This window comes from Myotis yumanensis, unplaced genomic scaffold (assembly GCF_028538775.1).
Source record: "Myotis yumanensis isolate MYYU_CA2020_CCGP unplaced genomic scaffold, mMyoYum1.0.hap1 SCAF_1, whole genome shotgun sequence".
Taxonomy (NCBI): domain Eukaryota; kingdom Metazoa; phylum Chordata; class Mammalia; order Chiroptera; family Vespertilionidae; genus Myotis; species Myotis yumanensis.
Genome location: NW_027223752.1, coordinates 72,817,152 through 72,841,958, shown reverse-complemented (window position 1 = coordinate 72,841,958; position 24,807 = coordinate 72,817,152). Strand labels below are relative to the sequence as shown.

The following is a 24,807-nucleotide window of genomic DNA, read 5'->3' as shown; positions in this document are numbered from 1 at the left end:
AGAGTTAGAAACATCGATCAGCTGCCTCCTGCACATCCCCAGTGGGGATGTGCCCGCAACCCAGGTACATGCCCTTAACCGGAATCGAACCTGGGACCTTTCAGTCCGCAGGCCGACGCTCTATCCACTGAGCCAAACCGGCTTCGGCAGGTTTTACTTTTCTGACACCAATTGCATGTCCAACAATTCAATTCAGTTCTGATACAAACTATTCTTAGTTATAGCAGACCCCAGGGGTTAAGGCTTAGTCCCACAAGGCTTCAAAGGCCAGTTGCAAATACTAGTACTTCTGATCAGCTGGCTGTAAATTTGCAGGTTCCCACAACCTCCTCCTTGGGTTTAGTAATTTGCTAGAACAAGCTCACAGAACTCAGATAGACACTTCACTTACTACTGAGTTTATTATAAAGGATACAACTTAGGAACAGCCACATGGAAGAGATGCATAGGCAAGGAATGTAGGAGGGCATGGAGCTTCTACATCCTCTTGACATTGACAGGTATCCCTGGGTGACCACACGGTTACTCCTGGTTGAGAACTACTGCCCTAAAGAACTATTCAGGTAATCTTGATGTGTACACTTGGTAAAAATATTATGCGATGATTTTTCAAACAACAACAACATGGAAATGCTTGTAAAAAGTAAAAATTCTAATATCAGCTACATAAATTTATGTGGCTAAGGCATAAAGAGAACATTGGAAAGTTCTATTAAAATATAATTAGTATTGCTGCCCTGGCTGGTTTGGCTCAGTGGATAGAGCGTCAGCCTGCAGACTGAAGGGTCCCGGGTTCGATTCCGGTCTGGGCACATGCCTGGGTTGTGGGCTCGATCCCCAGTGGGGGGCGTGCAGGAGGCAGCCAATCAATGATTCTCTCTCATCATAGATGTTTCTCTCTCTCTCTCTCCCTTCCTCTCTGAAATCAATAAAAAAATATATAAAAATAATAAAAATAAATAAAATATAATTAGTATTGTAGATGAAGTTTTCATTATTCTTTTACTACTGCTATATAATGATTGCTTTATTTTTTAAAAAATAATTATGTAAGACTTTACTTGGGGGAACATTCATATCTTTTGAGATGATATGGGCAGGTATTTTCTGCAAAATACCTTGATGCTATCTTTTGAGATGATATGGAGCAGGAACTTTCCTTTTTTTGCAAAATACCTTGATGCCACTGAGAGAATCCCGAGTTAGACATGCATAGACTCAGGGTTATGTGATACTTTTATTCTTTTTCTCATGTATATAAACTACTTTCAGATTCCCATCTATCCAAATAGGTAATGATTGTAGAACCTATTACAATTGAAGCATTGTGAGAACATCATAGATAATGAATAGTAAAGGGTGTGCTAAGGTAAAACACCATGAATTACTCAGAAATGCTTGGCAGGAAGTACAGTCACCTTTTGTTCAGTAAAATCAAAGAAATCTTATTTAATTTCAATGAATTGTTATTGGATGTTTATTTGTTGGGAGGGCTGGCTGTGTACTTTCCTTGAGTAGACGGTGTTGAGTCTGAGTTGTGCTCTATAGGGATGAAGAGGGGGGTGAAGTAGGCATCTTTGGAAGAGTGTGTAGGACTAGATTTATACTTGAGTGAGTGAGCATTTTCCCACCTTGTTTACAATTAGAGTGAGTGACTGGACACGGCATGTTGTGGGAATACTAGATGGATCATTGTGGCTCCATGTAGTCTAGTTATTCTCATCCTGCTTTATGTGGAGCACAAAGACCAGAGCAAAGCACTTGGTGTCTGACAGGTGAGCTGTCAGAGCTGGAGTAATTGATGTTGGGGGCAAGCCAGGGTCAAGCATTATCAAACAGGGAGTGTGTAGTTCAGCTACTAGACTGGAATCACACAGAGTGATTTTTTTAAAATATTTTTTTTTATTGATTTCAGAGAGGAAGGGAGAGGGAGAGAGAGGTGGAAACATCAATGATGAGAGAGCATCATTGATCAGCTGCCTCCTGCAAGCCCCTTACTGGGATCGCCTGCAACCCAGGTATGTGCCCTGACTGGGAATCAAACCATGACCTTCTGGTTCATAGGCCCATGCTCAACCACTGAACCATTCCGGCCAGGTGAGTGATTTTTAAAAAATATGTATTTTTATTGATTTCAGAGAGGAAAGGAGAGGGAGAGAGAGGTGGAAACATCAATGATGAAAGAGAATCATTGATCAGCTGCCTCCTGTATGTCCCCTACTGGGGATCCAGCCTGCAACCTGGGCATGTACCCTTGACTGGAATCAAAACCAGGACCCTTCAGTCCGCAGGCTGATGCTCTATCTACTGAGCCAAACCAGCTAGGGCTAGAGTGATTATATATATATATATATATATAGATATATATATATATATATATATTTTTTTTTTTTTTTAGAGTGATATTTTTAAAGGTGGTAAAAGAATAGTTGATGTGGAAAATTATAATCAGATTGTAAAGCTGAAATCAGAGACAGAGGAGCTGGGGAGATGCTGGGATCAAGCCCCAGTAAGTCTGATCATCTCACAGCTCACACTGACAACTGGCCAGCCCACTCACTCCACATCGCCTGCAGGTGAATCCATGATGAGCCCTGTGTCAATCGTGCTGCTGGGATATAGTTGGAATCCTTTTGAGATGCAGAGAAATGTTGCTGGGAGTATAGAGAGAGGTTCACAAATGAGTCCTGCATGAAATCCCCACATATTAATGCAGACAGGCTGCACTTTCGAGTAACTCCTTTTTGTTTTGTTTTTTCTTTCCCAGAGTCCCTGAAATAGAGTTAAAAAATGCCAAAGGTCTGTCCAATGAGAGTGTTAATTTATTAAAATCTCGCCTGGATGAAGTGGCCAAGAAGCATTGTGGAGAGGTAAGATTTGTTTAACTGGACTTATAAGAGGACAGTAAAAATCTCATCATGTTCACCAGTGTTTGCCTTTCTGCCTCTTCTGGGACTGCAAGATATTTCCATTGCATCTTAAATCCAATTTTGACTAGAATGTTTTGTTTCTTATTGATATCTACAAAGGAGAACATTGCTATTTGTATTTCTTTAATTTATAGTACTTATGAATTACAAATTGTAGAGTGTATATAGATAATATTATTGATGCTTAAGAATCTTTCCAAAAGATGAACCTGGCCATATTTTTTGCATCCTTTGGATCTGGCACCATGACTTGATCTTGATTTGAACCTTTATATTGGAAAATATTTACAGATAAGTGACTTCTGACTAAACTTTGCCACTTTTTCTTTTTCCATATCAGAATATCTAATTGTTCTCCTTGACAACAATTAACAACATGATCTAATCCTTCATTGTCTCTTCTCTACCCGAGCATGGGGGTACACTTAGTTAAGTGCTAATTCTTTCTTAATCCTCTGCACATCAGGGTCTATCTAAGCTCATCCTTGGGTGATGTCACTCTCTCTGGAGGGCTAGACTAGGTGACTTCTTACTTTTTTTAAAATATATTTTTATTGATTTCAGAGAGGAAAGGAGAGGGAGAGAGAGATAGAAACATCAATGATGATAGATAATCATTGATTGGCTGCCTCCTGCATGCCCCACATTGGGGATCGAGTCTGCAACCCAGGCATATGCCCTGACCAGGAATCGAACCTCAACCTCCTGGTTCACTGGTTGACGCTCAACCACCAAGCCATGCCGGCCAGGCTAGGTGACTTCTTAATGTAGAGTATTACTGTGTGCTTCTTAGGTCAGACCAATTCCCTTTATGTGTAATCCTCATGTACCTGTAAAGTCACAAGGCAGCTCCTGTTTAACTATTCCATCCTATGAAAACTGAGAAGCGTTAAGACTAGCCCTAGGTCTCTGTCTCTGTTTCTGTTTCAGACCTCTCAGTATCTAGACAGTCATTCTGCAACATAGTGAGTCACAGTGTGACCTGGGAGGTGCTTTTTGGCCATGAAATTGGTGCCCACTTGAGTTTCTGTTTCCACAAACTTCAGTCATCATTGAGATACAGACAGTGATTATAGAACAGCCCCGACAAAAAACTAGGCCTTGGGAATTACTCCAAAGTTCTTTCTAGTGTAAGGGGACTCTAATGTCTAATTGAGAAATAATGTGGAGTTCTGTTAAATTTAGCTACAGAATCCTCTGGTTTCTTGAATTCATGATTTAGGATTCTTTTGAAAAAATATTTGCTCTATTTTTTATAGCACAGTATTATCCTATATAATAAAAGGCTAATATGCAAATTGACCGAACAGCAAAATGACTGGTCGCTGTGATGTGCACTGACCACCCAGGTGGTCAGTGCGCTCCCACAGGGGAAGCACTGCTCAGCCAGAAGCCGGGCTCACGGCTGGTGAGTGCAGTGGCAGTGGCGGGAGCCTCTCCAGCTTCCACGGCAGTGCTAAGGATGTCCGACTGATGGCTTAGGCCCGCTCCCCATGGGACATCCCCCGAGGGCTCCCAGACTGTGAGAGGGCACAGGCTGGTCTGAGGGACCCCCACTGAGTGCACGAATTTCGTGCATTGAGCCTCTAGTCTATATAATAAAAGCCTAAGCGACCATTATGGTGGAACAGCCAGAACAACCGGTCACTATGATGTGCACTGACCACCAGGGGGCAGATGCTCAACGCAGGAGCTGCCCCCTGGTGGTCAGTGTGCTCCCATAGGGGGAGCACCACTCAGCCAGAAGCCAGGCTCACGGCTGGTGAGTGCAGCGGCGGTGGTGGGAGCCTCTCCCATCTCCGTGGCAACACTAAGGAGCAGTGAGCAGACGGGCAGTAAGGAGCGAGGGGTTCCAGACTGCAAGAGGGCTCAGGCCAGGCTGAGAGACACGCCTCCCCCCTCAGTGCACGAATTTCGTGCACTGGGCCTGTAGTTAACAATAATCACTATGTTGTACATTAGATCCCCAGAAGTTATTCATCTTATAACTAGAACTTTGTACCCTTTGACCAATATCTCTCCTATTCTCGCACCCCCTGGTAACCACTATTCTAGTCTCTGTTTCTATGAATTTAGTGTTTTTATTTATTATTATTATTATTATTTGTTATTTGACTTTTTTTAGATTGCACATATAAATGCTATCCTACAATAGTTGTCTTTCTCTGTCTGACTTATTTCACTTAGCAGAATGCCCTCAAGGTCCAGCAAGATGTCCTTTCTCATGGCTGAATATTATATATTTATATTCCACATCTTTATTCATTCATCTGTTGACCAACACTTAGCTTGTTTTCATGTCATGGCTATTATAAATAATACACCAATAACATGGGAGTACCGACATCTCTTCAATATCCTGTTTTCATTTCATTTGGATATATATCGAGAAGTGGGATTGCTGCATGATATGATAGTTCTAGTCCTAATTTTTTGAGGAACTTCCATACTGTTTTCCATAGTGGATGCACCAGTTTATTAGTACATTCCTATCAACAGTGCACAAGTGCTCCCTTTCTCCATATCCTCAACAACACTTATTACCTGTCTTTTTTGATAATAGCCATTTAATAGGTGAGGTGATATCTCATTGAGGTTTTGATTTGCATTTCCCTGGTGATTAGTGATGTTGAGCATCTTTCCATGTACCTGTTGGCCATTTGTGTGTCATCTTTGGAAAAATATCTGTTGAGTTCCTCTGCCCATTTTTAAATAAGATTGTGTTTTTGCTTTTGAGTTGTGTGGATTCATTATATTTTGGGGGGGTATTAACCCTTATCAGATATGTGATTTGCAAATATTTTCTCCCATCTGTAGGTTGCCTTTTCATTTTATTGATGGTTTCTTTTGCTGTGAAGAAACTTTTTAATTTAATATAGTCCCACATGTTTATTTTTGCTGCCCTTTTTTTTTTTTTGGCTTTATTTTAAATTACACTTTTTATTTTGAGATCATTGTAGAGTCACATGCAGTTGTAAGAAATAATACTGAGAGATCAGATGAAACCTTTCCTTACTTTGTCCCTATGGTAACGTTTTGCAAAACTATGCACAGTATCATAGTCAGGATATTGGCATTGGTAGTCAGATAGTTTCATCACCACAAGGATCCCTCATGTTGTCCTTTTATAGCCACCCCCTTATCCCCACCTCCACCTTCTCCTGACACCTGACAACCACTAATCTGTTCTCCAGTTCTATAATTTTCTCACTTAAGGAAATTATATAAGTACTATCATATAGTGTGTAACCTTTGGGATTGGCTTTGTTTTAATTCAACACAATTCTCTGTAAATTCAACCAGATTGTTGCATGAATCAGTAATTCTTAATTTTTACTCCTGAGTAGTATTCTATGTATTTCATGGTACCACAGTTTGTTTACCATCTACCAGGTGGAAGACATCTGGATGTTGCCAGTTTTGAGCTATTAAAAAGAAACATGTTTTAAACCTTCAGGTACAGGGTTTTGTTTGTGTTTTTTGTTAATCTTCACCCAAGGTTATTTTTTCCATTGGTTTTTAGAGAGAGTGGAAGGGAGGGAAGAAGGAAGTAGAGAGAGAGAGAGAGAGAGAGAGAGAGAGGAGAGAGGAGAGAGACACATCGATTGGTTGTCTCCCGCACACACCCCAACTAGGGCTAGGGATCGAACCTGCAACCCAGGTATGTGCCCTTGACCGGAAATCAAATCCAGGACCTTTCGGTGCTCAGGCTGACACTCAACCACTGAGCCACACTAGCCAAGGCCCATGTACAGCCTTTGATGTAAACAGATGTTTTCATTTATCTGGAACAAATGCCTCGGAATGCAATTGTGGGTATATGGTAGATGTGTGTTCATTTTTTAAGAAACCGCCATACTTTTCCAGGTTGGCAGTACCACTTTACATTCCCCCCAGCAATATGTGAGTGGTCCAGTTTCTTCACATCCTTGTCAGCATTTGATGTCACTTTTTTATTTTAGCTGTTCTAATAGATGTTGTGATGGTTAATGTTATATGTGAACTTGGCTAGGCCACAGTACCCAGGTGTTTGACCATATATTATTCTGTATGTTTCTAAGTAGGTAATTTTTGGATGAGATTAACATTTAAATCTGTGGGACTTTGAGTTAAGCAGATTACCCTTCATAACGTGGGTGGGTCTCATCCAATCTTTAATAGAGGCTTTAATAGAAAAAGACTAGCCTGGAGTCGACCAAGATGGCGGCGTAGGTAAACACCGGAGACCGCTGCCGCAAACAACCATTTCAAAAATACAACTAAAAGACTGAACGGACATCACCCAGAACCACAGGAAGGCTGGCTGAAGAGAGACTCTACAACTAGAAGGAAAGAGAACAGCAAATCGAGGCTCAGAGGCGGCGCAGTGTGGAAAATACAAAGGTACCGAGGTGCGCGCGAAAGCGGGCTGGTGGCTGAGGGCGCGGTTGTCGTTTTCTGTCGGGAGTGAGTCTCAGACTCTGGGCTCCAGATCCGGACGAGTCTCTAGGGACCCAGACTCAAACGGGAGAAGCGGGATTACCCGGCATCAGTTGGAACCTGAGGGCAGCTTTCTCTCCGAGGTTTGCAGCGGCTGCCGGGGTTCTGAGAAGCAGAGCCTCTGGGAACGGGACTGAGCGTGGCCATAACTGCTCCCTCCGCCCGCCCTGTTGATCCCGCCCCGCCCAAAGCCCGCGCACAGCCATTTGCCGATCGCCTCAGGCAAAGGCTGGATTAGCGCCTCCCCAGAAGACAGACGTTTTCCGCACAGCTGATTCCTATAGCCAGTCGGCCTGAGGGTCAAATCCCTCTAGTGTTAACTACAACAATTAAGGCTTGGCTAGAACAAGACTGCGCACAGAGACCACAAGGGGGTGCACCAAGAAAGCATAAAAGATGCGGAGACAAAAAAACATGACAGAAATGGAGGATATGGAGCTAAGAATCGCAATTTTGAGGGCTTGCCATAAATTTGTGCAGAACCTCACGAAAACTAATGAGACCCTCGATGCTACGATAAAGAAATTAGAAAGTAAGCATACACGGACTGAAATAAAGAATATTATACCCAATAGCAGACCAGAGGAGTACAATAATCAAACCAAAGATTCGACAAAAAACACCCAATTGGAAAAGCAAAATGAAAAAAGAATCCGAAAGTGTGAAGATAGTGTAAGGAGCCTCTGGGACAGCTTTAAGCGGTCTAATATCAGAGTCATTGGAGTGCCAGAAGATGAGAGACAGCAAGATATTGAAAACCTATTTCAAGAAATAATGGCAGAAAACTTCCCCCACCTGGTGAAAGAAATGGACTTACAGGTCCAAGAAGCGCAGAGAACCCCAAACAAAAGGAATCCAAAGAGGACCACACCAAGACACATCATCATTAAAATGCCAAGAGCAAAAGACAAAGAGAAAATCTTAAAAGCAGCAAGAGAAAGAGGCTCAATTACCTACAAGGGAATACCCATACGACTGTCAGCTGATTTCTCAACAGAAACTTTGCAGGCCAGAAGGGAATGGCAAGAAATATTCAAAGTGCTGAATACCAAGAACCTACAACCAAGATTACTTTATCCAGCAAAGCTATCATTCAGAATTGAAGGTCAGATAAAGAGCTTCACAGATAAGGAAAAGCTAAAGGAGTTCATCACCGCCAAACCAGTATTATATGAAATGCTGAAAGGTATCCTTTAAGAAGAGGAAGAAGAAGAAAAAGGTAAAGATACAAATTATGAACAACAAACATGCATCTATCAACAAATGAATCTAAGAATCAAGTGAATAAATAACCTGATGTACAGAATGAACTGGTGATTATAATAGAATCAGGGACATAGAAAGGGAATAGACTGACTATTCTTGGGGGAAAAAGGGGTGTGGGAGATGCGGGAAGTGACTGGACAAAAATCATGCACCTATGGATGAACACAGTGGGTGGGGAGTGAGGGTGGAGGGTGGGGTGGGAGCTGGAAGGAGGGGAGTTATGGGGGGAAAAAAGAGGAACAAATGTAATAATCTGAACAATAAAGATTTAATTTAAAAAAAAAAAAAAAATAAAAAAAAAAAAAAAAAAAAAAAAAAGAAAAAGACTAGCCTTTCTAGAAGAGGAAATTTCCAGAAGATGGATGACCTTTGGACTTGGCTGCTACATTAACTCTTTAGCCACTCTGCAGATTTTGGACTCACTAGGCTCTATAACTCTAGAATCACATGAACCAATCCCTTAAAATAAATCTCTCTCTCTCTCTCTCTCTCTCTCTCTCTCCCTCTTTCTCTACACACACATACACACACGCCCTGTTGGTTCTGTTTCTCTGGAGAACTCTGGCTGATACGGATGTGTATTATGAGAATGAGAGTGGCTGTTGTAAATAAGGTCAGGAGAGGCCTCTGATAAGGTGACATTTGAGCAGAAGCTTGAGGGAAGCCAAACAACCCTATAATATGGGGGGAGGGACAGTTGCCAGTTTTGAAAGTAGTTCTTGTTTTCATCTAGTATTATATACTTATCAGATTAGTTTGTATAGAAAATGCTTTTAAATTAAACAGATTGGCAAAAGAAAAACACTCCACCACCTGGCTTCTGGCTCCTTTCTGGTACAGTAGTTTCTCTTTGATGTAATAGAAACTACCGTCTTTTCCTAGCTTTTTGTTGTTGTTGTTTATTAAATATTTTTTTTTATTGATTTCAGAGACAAAGAGAGAGAGATTGAAACATCAATGATGAGAGAGAATCATTGATTGGCTGCCTCCTGCACGCCCCCTACTGGGGATTGATCCCGAAACTCAGACCGTAATCGAACCCAGGACCCTTCAGTCCACAGGCTGATGCTCTATCCACTGAGCCAAACTGGCTAGGGCCCCAGCTTTTCTTAAAAGAGCTTTTTATTTTTTTACTTATTGATTTTAGAAAAAGACAGTAAGGGAGGGAGAGAGAGAGAGAGAAACATCTATTTGTTGTTCCACTTATTTATGCATTAATTGGTTGATTCTTATATGTGCCCTGACTAAAGATTGAACCCATAACCTTGGCGTACCAGGACATGCTCTACCCAACTGAGCTATCCGGCCAAGGCAAAAAAGAGCTTTTCTGTAAAGAACTTGCCTCCTAGACTCTAGGCTAGTGTTTCTCAATTGTAAATCGAAGTATATCTAGTGAATGCCACAGCTTCTGGTATAATAAAAAATACACGAATTTCCCCCTACAACAGCTGTGGTTCCTTTGCATTTCCTCCCTAAGTCAATAAATTTTATATCCTTGTGTACCATGACTTCTATTACTATTTACCACCGTGTTAAGTCCCTTTAGAAAATGTTTTAAACATATAATTGAAATAAGAGTTTTGAAGCTGCTTCATTGTATAATTGAAGGAAAAAAATCTCAGTGTGTTGGTCGTCAGGTGCAGAAGGAGCTCAGCACTCTTGACCTCTTTGGGGTTGGGGTAGTCAGTCAGCGTGGGGTCCCAGCCACCCTGTTCTATTGATTTACCAATCCCAGTATGATTGATGACTCCCAGGTGCAGGGGAAAGTGGCTTCCTGTGGTCACATGACTGTCTGAGAGGGAGGTCGTTTTTCTTCTGGTACTGTCTGAACGCTTCCCTAAGTGTAAATGAAGTGCTGTCTAGGTATTGATCAGCCTCCTACTGGCCCATTACCAGCAGGGAGATAATGAGGGCTTTAAATATCTGCTTCCAGACCCCCAATAGAATTATTTTCAGTATGCGGTGTGGGTAGTTGAAAGCTGATGTTAGCAATGATTATTGTCTGTTTAGCTATCATATGTAGACAGGTTTTCTAGTTAGGAAGGTAGTTTTGTTATTTTTATTCAGTCTTAAACATTTTATCAAATTATTTGTACAGAAAAATATTTTATCGGATTTATTATACAAAAAATGCCAATAAATGAAACAGGACTACAAAAGACAAGTGAAGCTTTTTATTTATCTAGTGATTTGTCTTGATAGCAACATGATGAGTCATGTAAAAGCCTTGTCCTGCTGTGATTGCCTCACGTCCTGAATTCAGAACGTGTCATATCAGAATGAATATCACTATTGTAAGTGGCTATCTGGTTGTCTGCATGTTTTTCAATAGTCTCTCCTTGGCACCCTGTCTTCCCATCATTTGACGAGTTGTGGTTGACATTCATCTCCATGTTTAGGTGATGATATTTGAACTGGCTTACCACGTGCAGTCATTTCTCAATGAACATAACAAGCCCCCTCCCAAGTCTTTTCATGAGGAAATGCTGGAAAGGCGGGCTCAGGAGGAGCAGCAGAGGCTGTTAGAGGCCAAGCGGAAAGAGGAGCAGGAGGTGAGATCTTTGTCATCACAGGTGGCCAGCCCCGATGACTGTGAGCTTCTATAGGTTGTGACTGTCTCCACCTACACACCTACATGTTAACACTGTCTCTTAGTGGGTCCCATTAATTTTGTTATTGCTTATCTCCTATTTAATTGTATATCCTCGTTACCATTTAGAATTTAAAGCTCCTTATTGTCATTGCTTTTAGGAAGGCACGTTTTATTTATTTATTTTTATTTTTAGTTAATGCTCATCTGAGGATATTTTTCCATTGATTTTTAGAAAGAGTGGAAGGGAGAGGGAGAGATAGAGAGAAACATTGATGTAAGAGAGACACATCAATTGGTTGCCTCCCGCATGCGCCCCAACCTACTAAGGGCCAGAGATGGAGCCTGCTACCAATGTATATACCCTTGGCCAGGAATAGAACCTGCAACCCTTCAGTCTGAGGGCCAACACTCTAACCACTGAACAAAACCAGCCAGTGCTGGAAGGGAAGTTTTTATTACAAGACTAGAGGCCTGGTGCATGAAATTTGTGCTTGGGCAGGGGAGGGTCCCCTCAGCCCAGCCTGCACCCTCTCTAATCCGGGATCCCTCTCGTAATCCAGAACCACTGGCTCCTAACCGCTCACCTGCCTGATGCCCCTAACTGCTCTCCCCTGCCAGCCTGATTTCCCTAACTGCTCTCCCCTCCTGGCCTGATCCCCCTAACTGCTTATCTGCTCTCCCTTCCTCACCACACCCTTTGGACCCCCGGTGCAGGCATGCTGAGAGCTCTCCGTCACGGCCCTGCCCCCATCTGATTGGTTGTTATGTGACGGCGTCCCGGACAATCTGCATATTCTTCTATTATTAGTATAGATAGTGAATATTTAGCTAACAATCTTGTTTTGGTGTACTGCTAAAACTGCCTGTTAGCTTGGGACATGTTTTCTCATTTTATTGCTGTATTTCTCATTTTATTGCTAAAGTGTATTATTGCTGTTACACTTTTCGTTGAGTGTCTTAATGGTTTTGATATTACAGTCTTGAATTTTAGGGGACTCATAAAAACACATTATTTTTCCCTACCTAAATTTAGACCCAGTGGAGCAATAGATACATGAGTTGATTGGATGGGGATCAACATATCGCTTTTAATACTGAGAAAGCTGATTGAAGAATGCAGCTGATAGTGTGTGGCTGTGGTAGTGGTGCCCATGCCACCCTGGTCCCAGGCACTGAGAACAGCTCACCTCCTCCAAATCTGCCCTGGACCCCATGGCAGAGAGCAGCACACATGCATGTTCTCCGCAGTCAGGCAGACATCACAGAAGAGGGGCTGAGTCACATGTGGGAGGACAGGAGAGTCCAACAGAGTTGCTGTAGTGAAAGTCTCTCTACATGGAACTTGAAGAATGGGGGCAACTTCCCTCCCCCACAGTCTTCATACCTAGTTAAATGGGAATGCCTGTTGCATAAGACTCTGATAAAACGGATGTAACTACAGTTTGAACTAGGTTCCATGTATTCAGGTCTCTTAGGAAGAAAGGGCTTGTGAATTTTATAAATTACAAGAGTTTTTATAATTTCAGAACTTTTATGTTGTAGAGGTTTCAAAGATTGGCCTTTGATAGCAATATGATCTCTTTCAGCAACGTGAAATCCTTCATGAGATTCAGAGAAGGAAAGAAGAGATCAAAGAAGAGAAAAAAAGGAAAGAAATGGCCAAGCAGGTACACTATCCAGTCTGCCATACTAAAATGGTTTACATTTTGCTAAACATAAAATCTTCTTATTGCTATGGATGATATTTCCCCCTCCTGTGTTATGTCAGTAGTAAAGCTCAAAATGAAGCACTAAAAGAATCACCAAACAGGAAGCAAAATTTAGAATTGTACATTATCTGTAAGTGACTTAGGCTTATGCACCTATAGTAGTTTATTAGATGAGTCGAGGGAGAGATGATATTGAAGTTTTGATAATTAACTCAGACTGGAATTCTTAATACTTGGAAAATAAAACAATTTGTTCTTACTGAGGAGTGACTGGAAACCATAAGGCTCTACTTGAGATTTCGTTCAGTGATGGAAAAGAAGGATTTACAGAGCAGGTTTCAAAGCGGTGTGAAAAAGGATAAAGTCCTTTTTTTTACATTTTTCCTGTGTCCAGCTGAATAAAAATGCGTTACTCATTCCATTTTCTAAAATGATGGCAGTTAACTAAAAGGAAGCTATGAGGTGTAGTGGGAGGAGGCACTGATGTATGAGAAGCAGCCCCTGGCTTAAAGCTTTGGTTTTTTACTGCCAAGTTCTGTGACCTTTAGGTGACACGCTCTGTGACTTATTTTCCTTGTCCCTTAAAATGGGACTTATGATGTCCCCTTACTGTCTCATGTAATTATTCCCACAGGTACTAGTAAATATACTACCCTCTGAAAGTGCAAAGTTGTGTACAAATTGTAAGATGTTTCCACCAGGTCTCCTGCTTTATGTCTGATCTGCCTTCCCTTCTTCCACCTTGCTCTCTCTTTGAATGCTTTTCGTTCCTTTCCTCTTGTTCTTCTTTCTAACTTTTTATGCATATTCCAAGATTCTAACATTTCCATTTAAAACTGTAATCTGACCTTCAGTTCCTGAACCAGTACATATTTGGATATTAAATTGTTTTCATTTTTATTTATTTTCCTTTTTATTTAACTTATTGGGGTAACACTGGTTAACAAAATTATACAGGTCTCAGGTGCACAGTTCCACAACACATCATCTCTACACTGTATTGTGTGTTCAATACCCCTAAGTCAAGTCTTAGTCCATCACCATTTATCCCCCCTGTACCCTCCTCCAGAACCACCCCGCCCCAGCAGTCACCACACTGTTGTCCGTATCCATGAGTGTTTTCTTGGACATTAAACTTTTAAAAGTTGAGTTCAACTTTATTATACTTGAAAGCATTTCGTTTAAATAAAATATGCACTTTCTCCTGAATTCATAACTATACACCAGGATTGTCTTCCATTTATGACCTACGTCTAAAGTAGGTTTACTTTTCTTTTTTTCTAGGAACGTTTGGAAATTGCTAGTTTTTCAAACCAAGATCATATCTCTAGGAAGGACCCAGGAGGACACAGAACAGCTGCTGTTCCACATGGAGGCTCTCCCGACTTTGTAGGAAACGGTAAACATCGGACCAACTCCTCTGGGAGATCTCGGTAAGTCCTCGAGATTTCTGATCTGGAAGAATGAAAGATGTAGAAGGAATAAAACAACTTGTTGTGAAAGTTGATGAATTTTCAGATAGTTGTTTTAATAACTTTTTCAAAGCCTGTATGTCTTAATATACTATTTGTTAGCCATATGAAACAAAATTTTCATTTGTTTTAACACTTTCTAAGTATTTTTAATTAAATTAGTTTTATTGCTCACTCGCCTTCATAACTATCACACTTCACAATCTTGCCTCCAATGCAGTTTGATCTGACTTCCAATGATCTAACTAGTCAATAAATGACTTAAAATTTGTTCTTCCATCAGAATCATCATCCAGTCAAATTTCCCACTGTATTTGTTTTTGGTCTGTAACTGCTTAGACCCCACCACGTATGTGGAAAATTCTCCAAATGGGCATGGTGTATGTAGAAGATTCTTTACCTGAGAATGGAGCCCCAATTTGTTGCCAGGGCTCCCCTTCCTGTAGCTCCTGAGGACCCTGTCCTTGCAGGTGGGCTCCTGGGTTGTTCCCTGTCACCAGGGGTCATATGAAAGATACTACCTCTTCCTCCACATCCTTTCCACTAAAAAATTGAGACTTCCCTAAATATTTGTTGTGATCTTCTGTGGATCAAAAGAAATTTTAGTACAGAATCCATTTATGAGTGGGTAGGTGATCAAGTAGTGTAGGTATTATAATTCAGCTTCCTTATGTGTTTAAACTGTCTCTTGAGAATCTAAGCAGCACTGAAAACCAACATTTTTCTTCTATGGAAAGAAACATTTTATTTTATTTTTATTTTTTTAAAATATATTTTATTGATTTTTTACAGAGAGGAAGGGAGAGGGATAGAGAGTTAGAAACATCAATCAGCTGCCTTCTGCACACCCCCCAATGGGGATGTGCCCACAACCAAGGTACATGCCCTTGACCGGAATCGAACCTGGGACCCTTCAGTCCGCAGGCTGACGCTCTATCCACTGAGCCAAACCAGTGAGGGCGAAAGAAACATTTTAGATACCAAATTAAAGACATATAAACTTCCAGGTTATAGTTTCTTTATAAGAAGGAAACGTTTCAGTTCTTTCCCTAATTACTGACTTAAAAAAAAATCAGCTTAGAAATCATTTGGATATTAACATTTAGTCACCTACTGTTAAGGTGAGCTGAATTTTCTCTTGAATACTGTTTCTGGTAACAATTTAATTTTAAGTTATAACTCCTTACACTAATTTAGATTATTTTTGCAACTGGGCTTCCAGTAGGCAACATAGTTTGAAGTTGACAGCATTTCACTAAGAAATACTTAACAAATTTCTATTGTGTTAGAATTAGCAGTGAGCCACGCTCAGCATGGCTAGGGGTGAACCTGAGGGGGGCAGTGAAGGATTAAAGAAGACAGACAAGAGACTAAAGCTGGTGCTAGGTGGGACACTGCTCTCGGATGGAGAGACAGTGCCACAGCCTGCAAGCCGAGTCTTTATTTTATAGCCAGATTCCACGAGGCAAAGTAAGGGCGTGGTCAAGGTGTTTACAATATTCTCTGGGTTTCGAATCTACTCAATTACATGCACCTGAACTCTATCAAGCTTTGTTTTGGCAACACTTGCTGCACCTCCCGCAACCTATATCACTCGGCCACCTGGGACCACAGGTTTGGACTATACCAGTGGTTCTCAACCTTGGCTGCACATTAGAATCACCTGGGAATCTTTTTAAAATCCTGATTCTGGGTCTCATCCTCCGGAAATTCTGTTTCTTTGTTACCAATGTTGTGACCCCACCCCATAACAAAGAGAATTTTCGGAGGATGAGGCCCAGAAATCAGGATTTTAAAAAGATTCCCAGGTGATTCTAATGTGCAGCCAAGGTTGAGAACCACTGGACCATACGGTCAAGCTTACAACCATAGCCTTTGCTATAATTGTGCTTTGCCCTCCAAGCTGGGACTTGCATGTGGCCTTGCCACGAGAGGACTGTGCCCTCTCATTATTTCAAGGCTTGAACCTGTCCAAACGCTGTAGCTGCTCTCCACACAGCAGAAATAAATCAATGCTATGAATAAGTCTTTTTGGATATATAAAAACAGTTTTTTAAGTTTAAACATTTCCATTTTTGTGACTAACTATAAACAATGGGTCTAAGATTAGATTTGCTTTTAAGATCAAAGATCATTTGCAAGTTTACTCAAGTGGGATGGGGAATTCTCCCTTTGACATAGGTAGGAAAACTTTTTTTGTTATGCTTGTGAGAGTGATATTTGTATGTCTTGGGTAGAAAAACATCCCATGAGCATCCAAGAAGGAACATGAAATAGTTTTCATCTAATGTTTGCCAAAATATTGCACATCCCTGCATGAAACTCTGTTACTGTGTTGACTACTGACTAGGAAAGAATGAATCTTCAAGTGTAGTTCATATGCTTCCTTGGTAAAGAAATAAAAAGTTGCCCTGACCGGCTTGGCTCAGTGGATAGAGCATCAGCCTGCAAACTCAAGGGTCCCAGGTTCGATTCCAGTCAAGGGCATGTACCTTGGTGCGGGCACATCCCCAGTGGGGGGTGTGCAGGAGGCAGCTGATTGGTGTTTCTCTCTCGTTGATGTTTCTAACTCTCTATCCCTCTCCCTTCCTCTCTGTAAAAAATCAATAAAATATATTTAAAAAAAAAAAGAAATAAAAAGTCCTTGATATACCAAAGTACTTCATGATTTACTCTTGATGTTGTTCCTTCCTTGCTGTTCATTGGTCTTTATGGATTAGAAAGTCAAAGGAAATAAGCATAGTGTTCCATTTTATTCTTTTGTTTTTCTTCTCCTAAAAACCAAATACATACATATTTTTAGGTAACACCAGAGACATCAGTGACATTGGTTTTCACCTCTTTATTCCTACTTTTTTTTTTTAACTCAGTGGGATTTACTTTTTATCCTTCAGAATTGTTCCAGCTGCCAGCCTGTCTTAGGTAGCATGTACCACACTTGCCATTTTCTTGGCACTTTTACTTTTATTTTAATCATAATGATACATCTTTTCTTTTTTTTTTTTTTTTCCTTTTCTAAATGTATTTTTATTGATTTCAGAGAGGAAGGGAGAGGGAGAGAGAAACATCCATGACGAGAGGGAAACATTGATCAGCTGCCTCCTGCACGCCCCACACTGGGGATCGAACCCACAACCCAGGCCTGTGCCCTGGATACATCTTTTCTTATTAGCACTCTTAGTCATCTCATTGTGTTGGTATTTAACTGTCATGATGGGGTGATTAGTATTCTAAAACACTCTAAAAAATAAAACCAAACATTTACACACTGTAAACTAAAGAACGTAAAGATGACCCAGACTAAAATGACTATTAGCACCATCGTTGGAGGAGGCAGAGCTGATGCAGAGGTGCTTCTAAATAATTGAGGTTAGTAAGTCTAATATATCATTTTAAATCTTTGCTTTTATTATTTTCTCCATAAACCAGTGTGCCCCTGGTTGCATGAGTAACTTTAGAAGTACAATGTATTAGTCATTCCCTGGTGTTAGAATATGTGGACACATGAGACTTATGTCAAAATGGGTCTTATCAGCAGTGGGGTGGGGAAAGGGGAGATGTAGGATTGGAGGTGGAGAGACCAGTTAGTAATGGAGTATTACATGTGCCCCGGGGAACGTTGGAGATGATCTCAACAGGGCAGGGGGAATGGAGAGTATGATACTTGGGGATCAGTTAGATGTAGGAGGTCTGGGAGCCCAAGGAGACTCATGCTTTTGACTCGAGACAGAATGGATGACTATGCCACAAACCAAAATAAAAGAACCCAGGGGAAAAGCCAGATTGAGAGTGGGTAGGAGGGAGGTGGCAGTTTTATTGACATTGCAGTAGCATCAAGAGTAAGTAGAGGGGCAGAAGTGGAGATAGCAAGTGTAGAAGTTTGAAAACAAAGAACAAGAGGACGTAGAGATGGGAGAGATGTATAGCTGAGGGGAAGGAGCGAATCTAGAGGGCAGATTGAACACATGGTAGAGAGGGCAACCAATGGACCAAGATCCCAGAGAGACTGTAGGAAATGGAACTGAGGACAGCATAGCTGGCCTTCCTCAGAGACTGGGAAAAAGAAAGAATGTACAGATTCCAACTAACTTTTTAGGTGGAACAATAGAAAGTGTGGACTTTATTCCTCATTGCCTCGTGTTCTATGTGAAAGTAGAAGTCAAGATCATGCTTAGAGTGAGAGGGCTGCTTTATAGAGATTTGTCCAGATGCCTCATCAAAGCATTTCTTAAAAGTGTCCAATCCTAACCATCAAGAGTGCTCTCCCTGGCCTCTTCCCTACTTCCCTCTCCCCAATTTATTTATTACTTTTGCATTATAATCTACCTTCCCAGCTGTTGCTTCCCACTCAGGAAAAAAAAAAGTAGAATGGAGAAAGAGAGGAGGAGGATTTGGCTTTAAGTGTTTTAGAGACTTCATTAAAAGGAAATGGCAGAGTATCTATCATTCAGTGGTTGGGAGCCCATTTGGAGAATGGGAATTTGAAGTGCTCCAAACCCCCCCCTTTTTTTTTAGCTTTCCCCAGATGTTCATGTGCATCTGGAATGAAGATATTGTGGGGTCAATGTGGTTGAGCTAAATCTCTGTAGAACTGCTGTGATGATGAAAATGTTTTATACCAGTGGTTCTCAACCTTCTGGCCCTTTCAGTACAGTTCCTCATGTTGTGACCCAACCATAAAATTATTTTCGTTGCTACTTCATAACAGTAATGTTGCTACTGTTATGAATCGTAATGTAAATATCTGATATGCAGGATGGCCTTAGGCAACCCCTGTGAAAGGGTCGTTCGACCGCCAAAGGGGTCGCGACCCACAGGTTGAGAACCGCTGTTTTATACTAATGCTGGCTATTAAGTACCTAAATGTGACTACTACAGTCGAAGAACTGAATTTTTTAAAAAAAGTTTTTATTGATTTTAGAGAGAGAGGAAGGGACAAGGAGAAAGAAACATCGGTTGACTGCCTCCTGCAGGCCCCCTACTTGGTATCGAGCCTGCATCTGGGGCATGTGCCCTGACTAGGACTCAAACCAGCGACCTCTCAGTGCATGGGACAATGCTCAACCAACCGAGCCACACCAGCCAGGGCGAAGAACTGAATTTTTAATTTAATTTTAATTAGTTTAAATTTAGATATCCACATGTGGCTAATGGCTACCACATTGGACAGTGGAGATCTAGAGTTGAGGGTTTGTAGAGTTCATGTGTGAAAGACCTCAATGGGAAATGGGGGAGTTGAACAACTTTCCCATTAGCCCCTTAAGCTCAATTCCCAGTAGAAACAGATGTGAGACTACGAATAGTCTAGTAAACAGGAGAAAATGGAGGGGCAAGAAGTTGGAAAAAAATAATCATGTCCAAATTTATTTTTAAGGCGAGAGCGGCAGTATTCTGTATGTAATAGTGAAGATTCTCCTGGCTCTTGTGAAATCCTGTATTTCTCTGTGGGTAATACTGATCAGCTCATGGTGCACAAAGGAAAATGTATTGGTGAGTAAACTAGCTAAATTCATTTAACTTTTCTAACAACAAAAGTTAATCATAAAGAAATGAGGTAGAGTAGACACCACAGCCTCTAGACCGTATAGTCCAAGGACGACTGGTGAGCTGATAGTCGTCATTCTAGCTCCCATTCCTAATGACCACAATGAGAAGTCACTCAGGTTTCCCCTTCTGTAAGATAGAAATTAAAACCTAGGCTCTTGGAAATATTGTTAGCAGGAAGATAATTTAAATTTCATCATCATTATAATCAGTTGAGCTTTAGAAACCAAAATAGTTGAAATATTATGAATTAGTAGAATTTTGCATCATGTGCATTTGTTACTGATGAAATATATGTAAAAAAATGAGTTCTAATGCCTGTGATCTTTTCTTTAAATAGTTTTTTATTTTCAATTACAGTTGACGTACAATATTATATTAGTTTCACTAATGCCTGTGATCTTTAATGACCAAATCCTATTTTCTTAAGTTGATATCCATCTACTTAGTTAGCATTTTCCCAGTACACATATTGTGCCTGACTAGGAAAACCATTTTCTTTTTTCCATTTTATTCTCTATGTATCTTATTTAGCAGTTTTGTCTATTGATGGCTATTTGAAGTGAAGTGGTTCAGCAATTTGTGATTTGAATTGTTTATGTTAAATTCAGGTTTTCATTATCTACTCCTTTGCCCTAAATGCCATCATCTTTTATCAGCCATGTCTATATATAAAACCCTAAGCAACCAGTCGGCTGTTTGACCAGTCGCTATGATGTGCACTGACCACCAGGAGGCAGATGCTCAACGCAGGAGCTACCCCAGGTTCAGGGCTGGCGAGTGCAGCTCCTGCAGTGTTACCAAGCTGTGGCGCTACCAAGCTGCGGCGCTACCAAGCTGCAGCAGCAGGCTCAGCGGGCCAGGATGAGTGGGAGTGGTGCAGTGCCCAGCTGCCTGCCGCTTCAGTGCGGGGATCAGCCAAAACTGGCAGTCTGACATCCCCTGAGGGGTCCTGGATTGCAAGGGGGTGCAGGCCAGGCGAGGGACCCCACCGGTGTACGAATCTATACTCCAGCCTCTAGTACTGATATAACCACTAAGTGGCGTAGGAATCACTTGTATAGAATTAATTTGACAATTTTTTTTCCAAATTATAAGATAAAGTTTATTTAGAAAGTTACAGAGGTAGTAGAAGTGAGCCAGCTGTGCTGCCTAAGTGCAGGAAACAAGTTACAGAGGCAGAAGAAGGGCCCTAAGAGCTTAGCAGAGAGAAAGGAAAATGTAAGGTGCCTGGAAGGAAGAAGTGGGTGTGGGTGTGCCCTCCCACCCTACCCCACTGCACCCCAGCCCCAGGGAGAACATGCCTAAGTTTAATTTTTAATTCCATGAATATGGTAGCCAAATTACTTAAATTGAGTTTGCTTTTTTCAGTTTCTTTTTCCCTTCCTCTTTAAGGAGCTACAAATAAGCAGGGGAGCTGCCAGGAAGCAGGCAGCAGGTGGAGGGAGAAGAAACCAAGTATCTGAATGGTCTGTGAAATGGACACTTGACCGTGGCTGGACTGGACAGAATTCTGTGCATACACAGAGCCTGCCCTGTTCAGACAAAGTGGCCATTGGACAGGTTCAGGACCTTGGTCGAGATGATTAACTTTGGTCTTGAGACTGTCCTTGACTTCGGGCATTTCAGACTCATGAATTGGCAACATAAAACCCACTACTTTTAATAATCTGGGAGATCGGGAAGAGAAATCAATCTAACTACTTATTACCTTAACTTGGTTTCCTATTCTCATTGATAATTATTACACATATTCACCTTAGTTTATACCCTCATCAGAAGACATTTGCAATCTGAAAGTTTTTTATAAAACAATTGCATAAATTATTTTGTTTTCTCACAATGGGTCTAGTTTTTAAAGTATGTTCTAATTTTCTGTGAAATATTTTTATAAAAGATCAACTAATTAATATTTTGTTTTTAGTTTAAAGCCATTAGAACTTCCTTATGGATAAAGCACGATAGAAATTGTCTGTATAAATGATGATCATTGTTAGCATATAAGAGACTCAGTTTGAGTTCTTTCTGTGACATATTTTCCTTCAGCCTCATTACAGTGTGTTCTTTTGTCCTTTATTATCCCCATCATGCAAAAGTGACAGGGAGAGGCAACAATAAAAGTAGTAAAACAAAAAAGACCCAGCAACTGTGAAATACCTATCTAGCCCCAATTGGGAAGAGGAATATTTAAGGCATTGTACTGCGTAATTCACACATGTAGTTAAGCTTTATGTAAATAACATCATAGTTTATCCCATAAATATGTGATATCTGTGTCTCTAGTGTGTGTGTACTACTTAGATCCGACATTGCACAGGTTGCTTCCTTTGGTTGACATCAGGGTCTTTTCTTAGCCTAAGAATGTCAGGATTTGTTTATGACTAGCATAACAGATCATTTTAATTAAACCTTTTTAAATTGTCAGCATTTCTATGAAGTGAAAACTGCTTCTCAGATAAAAAGTTTAGGTGAGCTAGTTCAGCCACATTTCCCAAAGTATTTTTGCTAAGGCCTCTATGTCCTACATATGCAGGTTTCTTCACTTTTCAGTTTTTAAATGGAAAAAAAAACACATTATTTCTTTGAAAAAAGTTTTTCATTTTGAAAACAGTGCAACATCACAGGAAACTATTATTTATATAATAAGAGAAACAGGCAGAATACTATATATCAGTGGTTCTCAATTGGGATTGACATTGTCCCCTGGGGAGCATTTGGTGATGTCTGGAGACATTTTTGATGGTTAAGACTAGGGTGGAGGTGCTATTGGCATCTGGTGGGTAGAGGTCAGGGATGCTGCCAATCAACATCTTCCAGTGCACAAGATAATCCTTCAACAGGGATTACCTGCTCCAAAATGTCAAGGGTAAAAAAAAACCTGCTATATATGCTATGATTTCATAAATTAGGGAGCAGGGAATGATAGAGGGAACTAGAAGAGAAATAAAACAGAATGGTGCCAGGCTAGCGTGGCTCAGTGGTTGAGCATCAACCTATGAACAGGAGGTCACAGTTCAATTACTGGTCAGGGCACATGCCTGGGTTACAGGCTCAATCCTCAGTAGGGAGCATGAAGGAGGCAGCCGATCAATTATCATTGATGTTGCTATCTCTCTCCCTCCCCCTTCCTCTCTGAAGTCAATAAAAATATATTTAAAACAAAAAATGGTTGTATTGTGGGTGATGTTTTTTGTCATTTTTAATTTTTTTTTGCAATTTTCAATAATAGTCTTTAATGAAAATATAGATTTTTATATACAGCAAAGGGAATAGAGCCACTGATATTACAATGCCTTTGCACAATGGCAGATGGTTACTAGATGTGTCATGGTTATCACATCACAAAGTATACAAATATCAAGATCACCATGCTGTATACCTGAAATGAATACAATGTCACATGCCAACATACTTTAATTACAAAATTTAATGAAAATATAGGTTTTTATAAGAAAAATTTTGGTGTTACAGAAATTGAGCACTCCAGGTACAAGTGAAAACCATATGCCTATCACTAAATAAATGTATATCTTTCTAGCTTCAAATTTAAACTGTCATTTCTGGTTCCTTCCCTCAAAACTTTTAGCTAGTATGTATTTACTGAATGCATTCAGATTTTGTGTTTAGAAAAATCACTGTTTTCAAATTTCCAGATTACTAAAACTTGTTTACACTGTGCACACTGATGTCCATTGATGAAGTAATCTGGTGGAGTGTTTCTATTTCCAAATTCCTTCTGTCACATTAGTTGGTATTTAGCTTTGTTCACTATCGCGCTGAGAGGTGTCATCAGAGGTGAACTGGTTATGAAAGTAACATTGTGAATCCTAGCTACTAGGAGAACACTCATCAGATACTAAGATCTCACTGTTGATTTTTGTACCTTTATAGTAATTAGTATTTTGGGGTTCAGAGTATATTGATAAATATTAAAACTTAGTTACAAAAGAGCATGCATTATATGAAATCATATTTTTTCTTAAGTAGCACATGGCATCCACTGGCAAATGAATGCCATGTATATTTTTTTTATCCCCACCGAAAATGTACCAGTGAGTGATCTTCCTTTTCCTGCTGATAGCTCTCGCAGACATGGTGAACGTTCCTAAAACCCGCCGAACTTTCTGTAAGAAGTGTGGCAAGCATCAACCCCACAAAGTAACACAGTACAAGAAGGGCAAGGATCCTCTGTATGCACAGGGAAAGCGGCGTTATGACAGGAAGCAAAGTGGCTATGGTGGGCAGACTAAGCCGATTTTCCGAAAAAAGGCTAAAACTACAAAGAAGATTGTGCTGAGGCTTGAATGCGTTGAGTCTAACTGCAGATCTAAGAGAATGCTGGCTATTAAGAGATGCAAGCATTTTGAATTGGGAGGAGATAAGAAGAGAAAGGGCCAAGTGATCCAGTTCTAAGCTTCATATTTTGTTTGATTATATGACAATAAAATCATGGTATGTTCAAAAAAAAAAAAAAATGTACCAGTGAGTGTTAATTACATTTTTCTCTTAATGTGCAGCCTGTGATGAACAGCTTGGAAAACTAGTCTACAATGCTTTGGAAACAGCCACTGGCAGCTTCGTCTTGTTGTATGAGTGGGTCCTTCAGTGGCAGAAAAAAATCGGTCCTTTCCTTACCAATCAAGAAAAAGAGAAGATTGATAAGTGCAAAAAGCAGGTAGGCTATCCGAGAGGGCTCACTGAGCAAAGGACCTAATTTCGAGCTTTAGGAGATGACAAAATAGCTGTGCATTTGATTGTCTGGTAAAGGTGATCAGAATGATTGATGTGAGATCAGTTTAACCAGAGGGATGGAG

General features: G+C 40.6%; 2 protein-coding genes across 5 annotated transcripts in view; both read left to right on the top strand.

Annotated features, from left to right (window-relative positions):
• Positions 1-24,807, top strand: part of EIF2AK4 (eukaryotic translation initiation factor 2 alpha kinase 4) — a 109,765-nt gene that overhangs the window by 14,536 nt on the left and 70,422 nt on the right. For 3 of the 4 annotated variants that reach the window (XR_011472803.1, XM_070425252.1, XM_070425254.1), the window contains exons 3-8: positions 2,768-2,870; positions 11,075-11,227; positions 12,855-12,935; positions 14,262-14,410; positions 19,824-19,939; positions 24,511-24,668. Coding sequence is in view for 3 of the 4 variants with exons in the window: in XM_070425252.1 (XP_070281353.1) it covers positions 2,768-2,870; positions 11,075-11,227; positions 12,855-12,935; positions 14,262-14,410; positions 19,824-19,939; positions 24,511-24,668 (760 nt within the window). In the remaining variant the exon portion in view is untranslated. The remainder of the gene's footprint in view (positions 1-2,767; positions 2,871-11,074; positions 11,228-12,854; positions 12,936-14,261; positions 14,411-19,823; positions 19,940-24,510; positions 24,669-24,807) is intronic. The other variant, XM_070425253.1, reaches the window with a different exon arrangement.
• LOC139003363 (large ribosomal subunit protein eL42-like) lies at positions 24,059-24,468 on the top strand. Its single transcript, XM_070405120.1, has one exon. It carries the CDS (start codon positions 24,086-24,088, stop codon positions 24,404-24,406), a length of 321 nt encoding a protein of 106 aa, XP_070261221.1. The 5' UTR covers positions 24,059-24,085; the 3' UTR covers positions 24,407-24,468.

Coding starts and splice junctions, on each gene's coding strand:
- LOC139003363 (XM_070405120.1), top strand. CDS start 24,086: ATGGTGAACGTTCCTAAAACCCGCCGAACTTTCTGTAAGAAGTGTGGC.